This window comes from Durio zibethinus, chromosome 15, assembly GCF_047325235.1.
Source record: "Durio zibethinus cultivar Kanyao isolate XHJ-2024 chromosome 15, ASM4732523v1, whole genome shotgun sequence".
Lineage (NCBI taxonomy): Eukaryota > Viridiplantae > Streptophyta > Magnoliopsida > Malvales > Malvaceae > Durio > Durio zibethinus.
The window spans coordinates 19002239-19012886 of record NC_143176.1 but is presented as its reverse complement, the minus strand read 5'-3'; the positions used below and the strand labels follow the sequence as shown (position 1 = coordinate 19012886).

Here is a 10648-nt window from a genome sequence, read left to right as displayed (position 1 = left end):
ACCAATGAATCTCTTGTGGGTTGTTGTGGTGGGGCCCTTCAGACATAAATGGTTAGAACAAAGAATGGGTTGATTGGACAGGGTGTTGTCGAGTGCGTGGACATAATTCTCTTTCTCTTTCAATCATTTATCATTTTATGTTTTACAGTTGCACGTTCACCAACATCAACGTTTCCATCATGCTCCAATTGTTTCTGCGTACTTTTTTTTAATTTTTAATGACTAAGAAAATGGTTGTTAAATATTGAATTATTGATAACCCAATTTGCCTGCTTTAAAGAAAAAGATGAAGTAGCGGTAGGCGAAAGTTTGTCTGGTAGTAGCAGCACCAGCTCAGATGATAATCATCAAAGTCTTTTAATTTGGTTTTTTTTGGCTGTATATTAGACTCTTGAGCATAACTCAAAAGCCAAAATTTCCATAATTCCACCCCACCTTTTTTTAATTTCTTGTTCATCTTCTCAGGTATATCCTTTTTCTCTTCTCACTCTTTCAATAATTCTTTCTTTTTCAATTATACACGTTTTGAATTATTTAATTATACTTTGTAGTTTGTAGTGCCGTTATTGAATTTGCTTTGAAGCTTTTACCTTTCCGTACATAAAAGATTAAATTTTGACTGTCGATTGATGTTTCTTGGACCATTGGTCTCGGCTCAGTTCTTTTGAAATCAAACCAAGCTCCAAACTTTAAGTTATTTTTCTGGGTAATTCTTAAATTTCTTGAATCAGCAAAAGTTATAGACTTTGATCATCTTCCTTGGCTTTGTCTCTAGTGGGCGTGATTAGTTTGAAATTCGTGACTTTGGCGGGGCCTAATGCATGCTTTTCTCAACTTAAATGATTTAATTGTTTTGTTATGATATTTTGAGGTTCATAATTTTTTTATTACCGTCAAAACATTGTGGCTTTAAGCAGCAGGAAAGATTCACGTGGGAAATATTATATGTACTAATTCATTTGTTCTTTTTTTTTTTTTTTTCAATTTACTAGTTTTTGGGTATTCTATATAAGGTTGGTGCAAAGTTGGTTTTTTTTAGCTGAATTGGCCTGATTCCTGCTGCCAGGGAATCGATCATATGGGATTCTGCATTTTTCAGGTTGTTTAGCAAAATGATTCGAGTTTTTAGTGGGAAATTTTAATCTATTTGGCTGTTCTACTTAGCTGGTATTTACCCCTTTTCTGGTTCTTTGTCATATGTTTGTTTTGATGTTTGATGGAATTTCAATGGCAATTACTTTTCATCTTCCCTCCATTTTTGAGTTAAATCAGTTTTCTTGCTTCTAATTGACTTTCCAGTAAGTTTCCGATCGAACTGATGTTTGCATATTCTAGATGATGTTCTTTTGCGGAGTTAATGGAAAGCTTTTAGATTGTATATTCAACTTGTCTTTTAACTTTGTCTTCTTTTCTTCTTTCCCGTAAAGTTTTTCAACATTACTTTCACTTCATGTTCTGGTGTTCTAACTCTTTTTTTTTTTTTCTCTTTTATAATTAATGTTTGTGTAAATTGAGTGACAAAAGTGTTATTCTGGGATTTATATCTTGATATTTGTCTCAGGAGGAGGTTTTCAAAGCTTGCAGAAATAGTAGAAGAAAATTCAGAGGCATGAGTCAACCTAAAATTAAGCGTCGCGTGGGTAAATATGAGGTGGGAAGGACTATTGGGGAGGGTACATTTGCTAAAGTGAAGTTTGCCAGAAATTCTGAGACTGGGGAACCTGTGGCACTTAAGATCCTTGATAAAGAGAAGGTTCTCAAACACAAGATGGCCGAACAGGTTTCCTTTGAACCAATCTCTTTCTCTGCTTATCCTTATCTCTTCTTTGCGACTCTGTTTGTCTATGATTTGAGAAGAAATTTTATTTATTTATTTATTTATTTTAATCCTCCATGCTTCTGTTTTCATAGTTTGTCAAAACTATTATAGTCACATTTTAAGAAAGGGATTTCTATATTTCAGATATTGTCTCTGATTTCTTAGATATTTTTCTGCTTGCTTTTGCAGATCAAGCGGGAAATAGCAACAATGAAGTTGATAAAGCATCCAAATGTTGTCCGTTTATATGAGGTTTCTCTCTCTCTCTCTCTCTGTGTTCTGTATGGGGGGTTGATTTATGCACTATGTACTCACTCTTCCTTTTCTCCTTCGTTTCATTGGAGTATGCTTATGGTTTATGCTCTAATCCATATTTCTCAATAATGGGTTGGGAATTTGATACTATTTTCCATAATCTTCTCTAGTGAAACAAAGCCTTCCTTCTTAATTTTATCTTTAGCAGTAATATGGGTGGCATGATATCTCAATATTGAGGTATCATTTTCTCCAAGCTTGAACATTATATGAAAATTTTGGCTTTTATTTGCTAGTATCTTTATTAATCCTTGGAACAAAAGACAAGAATCAACGTCTGAAATATTTATTTTTGTCTTTAGCTTGCATGTGTAAATATGTGAACTGTGTGCTCAAGTATGTACCCAGTATACATGTGCTTGCATATGATTAGGGTGAAAGAGTAGCATGCAAACCATTTTTAATAGCCAATCTCTTGCAATGCCTGTCTAGAACTAATCTAAGAACTTCTCGTTATCTTCTCTTCTTGCTACATGGTTTTATCTTGCTTTCTGATCTTATACTTTGAGACTTAAAAGGAGTAGAATCCTCTTGAATCAGTTAATAATTATTGGTCTACAGCAATTAAGTATCTTAAAAAAAAAAAAAAAAACTTGCCTTTAGATTCACTCTTGTATCATTAGAAAGATTGATAGAGCTTTACATGTGTCGTGTGTATAACAACTTTAAGATGATGCCTCATGATGTTCTATGTGTCACTTATTGAAGAAAAGCAGACAAGCAAAAGCTTTAAATTATTTTTGTATGTTTTTATTCAGGTGATGGGAAGCAAGACAAAGATATTTATTGTTTTGGAGTTTGTCACTGGTGGAGAGCTCTTTGACAAAATTGTGAGTTGAAATTTTGGTCATTCCTTTCCTTTTTTATTTTTATTTTTAATTTAATGACAACCAGGGATTTTGACATTAGGTCAATAATTGAAGCTCAACCATACCAATATAATTTAGGAACTCGTGACTGCATATTATGTTGGGTTCTCATTTGTTCTCACAGATCTCTTTAATCCTTGAGTTGCAATATGTTTTCTGATATGGGCATTGCTTCCATATTTTTAGCTTGTTCTAACTGTAGCTAACTACTAGCACATGAAAGTTTCTTTGCACTCACATGGCTTTACATTCCATATGCCTTTAACCATTTCTAAATTCTGAAGGTAAACCATGGACGGATGAGAGAAGATGAGGCACAGAGATATTTTCAGCAGCTCATTAATGCTGTTGATTATTGCCATAGCAGGGGTGTCTATCATAGGGACCTGAAGGTATTTTAACTTGGCACCCTTTAAAGACGAATATATTTATACTTGTATATGTGAGCATGCATGAATGTTATGCTGACAGGAAATGAAGTTCATTTATATTTCTCTTGATTTTGTTGCAGCCTGAAAATTTGCTGTTGGATGCTTATGGTAATCTCAAAGTTTCTGACTTTGGATTGAGTGCACTGTCTCAGCAAGTCAGGGTAATTATGATATCCTTCTTTTCCATTACATGATGGGTAATCATGAAACTTCAATATCTGAAAACTTAAGATTTGTTGAGTCTTCAACCTTTTACTTTGAACTACGGAGTCATTCAAATTTGTTCTATCCTGATCTTGCTGATGGTGAAGACCTTATAAAGTAAAATTGTCGTGGAGTGGAAAGGCAAATGAAAATTTGTCATAATGATTGGAGAGTGAAGCATCTTTATCAATGTGTTTTTAAACAAAAAGCACAAAAAGGATGAAGAATTGTTGGCATCTTGTTTAGTATCAAGTTTGAAGAGTTTAGAATAAAAGCTATTTTATTTAGCAATTGATTGGAAATAATAACATACCTTTAGGGCCTTCAGAGTTGTTGAAAGGACAAGTTCCATGTGAGCATATTGAATTATCATATAACATATATGACGGAAGTTTTAGTTTTAACCTCTTTGTAGAAAATATATATATATATATATGAAGGGGATTAATTTGTTTCTGGTACAACTGTGATAGAATCAATCATGTTCATTTTGCCATAGAAAATAGTGATTCTTTGACATCACCATTTCAAGTTACTTCCCACTGCACAGTGTCTGAATATGGAAAAGGCTTCGATATTTAGAAAATCTATACTACCAAATGAGAAAAGAGTGAATTAGATATTATTAGCAAGATAATTTGGTTAAGATCAAAATATTAAAGCATGTGACAAATGTTGTCTTCATTTTGTGGTTTGATCATTCTTGATGAGAAGATGAATTTTCTTCATAGATCATTCTCCTTAAGTAACTGTCTGTAATTGTAAAAACCAGCAATGTTGAACAGAAGTGAATTAATTGAATAAATTTGAGCTTGGTGACCTTAAAGCTTGTGAATAAGGAAAAGCATGCTCATTTCAAAATAAAAGATATTCTGTTATCCATGTTATTTGTCCACATATTAAGTATTTGTATGAGTTTTTTAAACTCCTGAATCCTGATTTAACGATTTCGTAAATGTGTAAGATTTGTTCCATCTCTATTTGTCTTTGATGGCTTTTGGAAAATCGAGAAATATTTCTAATCCAAAGTTGAATTTATAGGATGATGGTCTCCTCCACACTACCTGTGGCACACCAAATTATGCCGCTCCTGAGGTGCGGACAATGGTTTAATCACACTATTTTCTTCCAGCATTTGTAACCCCTTAGAAATACTGGTTATTAACAAATTTCTGTCTTCCTATATAGGTCCTTAATGATAGAGGCTATGATGGGGCAACTGCAGACCTTTGGTCGTGTGGCGTGATACTCTTTGTGTTGCTTGCAGGTTACTTGCCTTTTGATGATTCTAATCTTATGAACCTCTATAAAAAGGCGAGCATTCCTATTTGCATGTTACAGTTATCCATTGATATTCATTGCCTGTATTTCACTCTCATTTTCCAAATCTGCAGATTACAGCAGCTGAATTCACTTGCCCCCCTTGGCTATCGTTTGGTGCAATGAAATTGATAACTCGAATCTTGGATCCAAACCCAATGACTGTAAGTTATTATACTTAACTCTCTAACCTGAATGTGTTTCTGGCTTCAGTACTAAATTCTGTGTGCACCGAATAGGAAGAGGGGAAAAAGATTGCTGTACTTTGTATCATGAAGGCGTCATATTTGCTCTTCCTATTGCAAGTGATAAAAGATTGTATATTTCTATGATAAGTAAAAGCTTCTAAAATTAGATGAAATAAAGCTCTATTCATGAAAGAAAAAGATTGTCCAATCAAAACATCATCTTGGTTAAATTCTTGTTGAATGTGTATTTACCTATGTGCAATAATTCTGTGAAGGAATACATATTATACTGAAATATGGTTCCTTAGTGATGGAACTGTGAAGTTTGTAATCTGTGCTTTTGCCCTTTTATCTGTGGCTCTTCCATCAGCAATATAGTTTGACTCATTTTTCTTGTTAGTGGACACAAGAATGGGAGATGAAGTCCAAGAAATCTGCAAAATAGATATTAAATATGTATAGTTCTATCTACTCTATTGTTTTTCCTCTTTCCCTGTCCGACAGATAGGCAATTGGCAGTCTGAATATAGTTTCTAAGGAAGATAACTTGCCCCTGATGTAAGGTTTTTCATACTCTGCACTATACCTCCATATATTTTTTTTATAATCCATTTTTCATCAAATCCACAGTTGGATTTTACTCTCTATATATATAGATCATCTATGCCAAATTTGAAGTTGATTGTCTCTAATTATGTTACCAATGTATAATAATGTCAACGACAAGAATATATAATAAAAAAACTAGTTTCTTTAATTGCAACAATAACCAAATAACAAAGCCTGTCCCTTCCAGGTGGTTCGGCTATGAGGTTCTTATTATGGTTTTTTTTTTGTAATGGCTACAATTAAGATTATAGAAGTAAGGTACTTTTGATTGCGTTGATTTGGTCAAATAATACTAAATAGTGAAAGTTGTTAAGAGCTGTTAGTGTCAAATAATCCTGCCATTTGAATTTACTCAATGATCAAGCAATTATTTTTAGCTCTTCATCTGGGGCACTGCCTGCACATTTTGCGATGGCCAAACAGATGCTTAAACTGAAGTGCTCCACCATTTAAATCTTTGAGTAGCACTTTGGGCCTGCAAACATGTGGCCATGCATATTTATGTTGGCCTTCACAAGTTTTTGTTTTGCTTCTTTAATTATTGACTTGCATAATACTGATGTGTACATATCTCTTTCTTGTGTTGCAGCGCATCACCATTCCTGAAATTTTGCAAGATGAATGGTTTAAAAAAGATTACAAACCTCCATTTTTCGAGGAGAAAGATGATACGAACTTAGATGATGTAGAAGCCGTTTTTAAGGATTCTGAAGTAAGTGTATAAGCCGTTCTCCAAAGTTATAGCAATATTGAAAACTGCATACTGGACAGTGCTGTTATATTTGGTGCTTAACTTTTTTCTTAATAAGTTTGCCTTGTCGGTTCTATAACAGGAGCACCATGTAATGGAAAAGAGAGAAGAACAACCAACAACTATGAATGCTTTTGAGTTAATTTCTATGTCAAAAGGATTAAACCTTGGGAATCTGTTTGATGCAGAACAGGTTTGCATTATAGAAGGCTTTTCCTTCTTGACTTTATTTTTGTATATCAACTATCAAAGAGTGGTGGTTACGTTTCCTTTACATGACTTGTTATCATTAGAAGGGATATGCACGATATGTCCAATGCCAGATAGAATATTATAAGATATTGTTAGGTTATCAAGACCGATAACCATCTGGCCTCCTTTTGCTCTTGGTTTTACTTTCTTAATTGTGTTTTAAGAAGTTTATAAATTTGGGTTGTGAAAGTAGCAAGTGTTTCTAATATTGCATCAACAGGTCTTCAAGATTTCGGAGGATGAACTGAAACTGAATTGAAACTGAATTGGATGTCTCAAAATCATTTTATTGATTTAAAAGCAGACATATCGTGTCCCTTTGCTTGAGAAAGATAGCTACTAATATTACGCTGGCTATTTCGAAGTTTTGGCTACTAATATTATTCTGTGACAAGTAAATAGATAATATCTTCAAACTACTAGCTCAAAAGCTACTACGCAAAGTTTTGTTTTATTTTTATTGTTTATCATCAAATAATCAAAATGAGGTTTTGGCCTTTTAAAATTATATATGTAAATTGTGACAAAATTAGTTGGCTAGCAGGTGGACTCTATAAGGGGTTTACAGTGGCTAACTCTAAAAGTTTTACAATTATGAAAATTGAGTTTCATATTAAAATTAACAATTAGTTGCTCTATTTTCTGCAGGAATTTAAGAGAGAAACAAGGTTTACATCTAAATGTCCTGCTAATGAGATTATCCATAAGATCGAGGAAGCTGCAAAGCCACTTGGGTTTGATGTCCACAAGAAAAACTACAAGGTGAGCGAAATCTTACACATGCTATAAAGGTAATTATTGAAATCTCTATATCCAATATGCTTATTTCTTATTATTTTATGTAGATGAGACTTGAGAATTCGAAAGCTGGGAGGAAAGGAAACCTTAATGTGGCCACAGAGGTAACTTATAGCAACATTTTATTTAAATCTAGGCTTACATTTATACTTAAATCTAACTTTTATTATGTCAATCAGGTATTTCAAGTGGCACCTTCTTTACATATGGTTGAGGTGCGAAAAGCAAAGGGGGACACATTGGAATTCCATAAGGTACCATTTAATTATCTTGTTATAATTTTGTTACTATTTCTAAATATAGTGTTTTTTCTTCTTCTTTTTTTCCCAATTTGGACAAACTACTGATGAGAGTTAAGTAGTTGCATAGCATTAGTTACAAAGTAGATAATCCTATTGTCCCCTACTGATTGATTGATCAAAGCCAGTGGGAAGGGAGCCGAATGAATTTTCTTTCTGTCAAAATTATTGGATTTTTGTTTGTTTACTGCATGATCAGGTTCTAATTATGGATGTAAATGATGTGTATTGCATCAAAATCCATTCTACAAGTCCTCAGATTGTCTCTGTGACATTATATCATTTAGAGCATATTTGAGCGGCATAAGCATTTTACAGGTCAATAATGTCACCACAAAAGTTGCTTGTCAGATCTGCGAGGTCAAGATCTCTCTTTTTATGAGCAAATGTTCCAATTTTAAATATATATATATATGCTCTAATCTTCTTGCTCAAACCAAGTTTTCGGAAAGGAATAGTGCTATTTAATATTGAATTGACAGTGGATTCAAACATTGTTTTAATGAATATGAGACTGGTGAGAAGAAAAGCTCTTAAAAAACCTGTCTGGTGGTCTTGAAATCTCTTGGCCAATTTAATTGTAGTTGATTTCTTGTCTGTTCTAAAGTCACCTCTTCATTAATGAGATTATATTTTGCTGGCGATTAAACGTTCATATGTTTTTCCTATGCAGTTTTATAAAAACCTTTCAACCCGTCTTGAAGATGTTGTTTGGAAAACTGAGGAGGACATGAAAGAAGTAAAGTAAACGTGCGCCGTTCCATGTTTCCAAGTGTAAGGACTTTGATCTTCTGTCCAGCTGTTGTTAAATGTTCCTCAGTTGCTCTATATCTTCATTCTTTTTTCCCCTATCTTTTTGTTTTCAGGATTGTTTTCTTTTGTTTCTCTTTTCCTGTATGATTAAACAGCCATGGTTGTTCCAATTTTTTTCCATGTCGTTAATTAGTGTTGGAAAGCGTGGATGATTCCCATGGAACACAATGGTTTTGTTTACCCTTCTACACTAAAATGTCGATGATAAATGGTTAATGATATTTGAGTAGAAAAAATGAAAACCTTTGTCTTCATTTGTTTCTTCCTCGGAAAATTATACTATAGTTCTGGTAGTGTCTTTGTTCTTTTGGTAAGAATATTAGCAACTTTATCATTCTTTTTGTTCTTTGGAAATTATATGCGAGGAAAAGGTGTTAGGTCTGTTACCATTTTTGGAAAACATTGGGAGAGCTTCTGTCACGTCCTCAAGACTAATACATAATATGGTCATAATATCTTAAAATAAAATTTTAAAATAATATGAGACTTTTTTCTTAGTTGTTATAACAAAATTCCTCAAAATATCCTTTCAAAAAAATCCATAACCATAATCCAATAAAACTAAATAATATACATCTGATAAATTAGCCAAACTAATAAAAGTACTCAAATATCATTACACTCATTGATCAATAATGTTTTCAATACCCAAATAATTTTTTCATTTTGATCTTTAGCTTCTCACAAATCTAAATAAAAGTCTAAATAAATTTATCATTTTATTATTTGTAAAGAAAAAATAAAAGGAGATGAAGTAAACTACAACATCGTATATATAATTTCACACGTCTTGTCAAATTAAGAATCGTTTTCATACATATGTATAAATTATTTAGAAATATCATTCAAATTATACTTTCAAAACATTTAAAAAATCATTTAAAAGATGGATATCATATCAAAATATATATCTCATCCATTATAAATTATAAATCATAAATCATGATCAAGTATATATTATTTTATTCAAATCATGAATCAATCTTCAAAATCATAAATTCATAATCATAACTCATTTAATCATTATTATTATAAATTACGATCACTATTATAACTCATTATAAAAATCGTATCCATAATATCATTATCACATAATTACTAACTATTATAATTTGTTAGTCAAAGTTTTATGCTAACTATTATAATTTGCTAATAAAGTTGTATGATTATGACTGCACTAACTACTATAATCTGTTAATCAAAACTTTAAAACTAGTTTTAGTGTCAATAATCTCACTTTCATAAATGTAAATTCGTAACTTTCATAAATCATTCTTTAAATCTTATCAATCATTTCATATTTCATTCATAAGCTCACATTTAATCATAATCATTTTTTTAAATCAGTGTCGTAGCAATCTTTTTCTATCTGTCATTCATGAGCTCGTAATTCATCATCTATATATATCAAAACAATATATATATATATATATATATATCACTTAACCTTTTTTTTATAGGAAATTCGAAATTCACTTTCGTTTGTTTGTTTGAAAGTAAACTCAACTAACTTTTCATACATATATAGTTCATATAGTAAAAATATGTATATTAATATAGAATATTGATTTAACCCTATTCTGCAGACAACTCTTCGTCCAAGGACAGAAATTTCCCCTTTGTTTCCTTTACAATTTCAGTTCCTTCTTAATCTCTTAATTGACAATTAAATCAAAGTTTTAAAGTTCTCAATAAATTTAAAAACAGATTCCCAAAACATTGATAAACTCCTAGGGTTTTTCCTCTTTCAACTTCAAACTTCTCATTCTAGCAATCTGAACGATAATTTTTTTAAATTAAACGTTATTCTTTTGACATAAACCCAATCAAATACTCTTAACACCAGCAACCAAGAAGAAGCTTGAGAGATTTACAAAATCACAGGTTTTCTCCATGGTAAAGGCTAAAAATTTAAACATAGTTTTTTCCTAAATTGAAAGATGATCTTTTACTTACTTTTGGGAGGTAAATCCCCTAATA

At 32.0% G+C, this 10648-nt stretch overlaps 1 protein-coding gene across 4 annotated transcripts; it reads left to right on the top strand.

Annotated features, from left to right (window-relative positions):
- The first annotated feature begins 325 nt into the window (after positions 1–325).
- LOC111301206 (CBL-interacting serine/threonine-protein kinase 3) lies at positions 326–8922 on the top strand. Of its 4 annotated transcripts, none has more exons than XM_089744682.1 (16): positions 326–465; positions 1562–1780; positions 2009–2071; positions 2893–2964; positions 3288–3395; positions 3515–3595; positions 4680–4733; positions 4827–4952; positions 5033–5122; positions 6345–6467; positions 6589–6699; positions 7407–7520; positions 7604–7660; positions 7736–7810; positions 8529–8629; positions 8722–8922. In XM_089744682.1, exons 2-15 carry the CDS (start codon positions 1610–1612, stop codon positions 8601–8603), a joined length of 1320 nt encoding a protein of 439 aa, XP_089600808.1. In that variant the 5' UTR covers positions 326–465; positions 1562–1609; the 3' UTR covers positions 8604–8629; positions 8722–8922. The 4 variants fall into 4 exon arrangements, with proteins under 4 accessions (XP_089600808.1, XP_089600807.1, XP_022752445.1 ...); XM_089744681.1 differs by adding an exon at positions 1067–1167 and having other exon boundaries at positions 394–465; positions 8529–8922; XM_022896710.2 differs by lacking the exon at positions 326–465 and adding an exon at positions 523–706 and having other exon boundaries at positions 8529–8922.
- The last annotated feature ends 1726 nt before the right edge of the window (positions 8923–10648 follow it).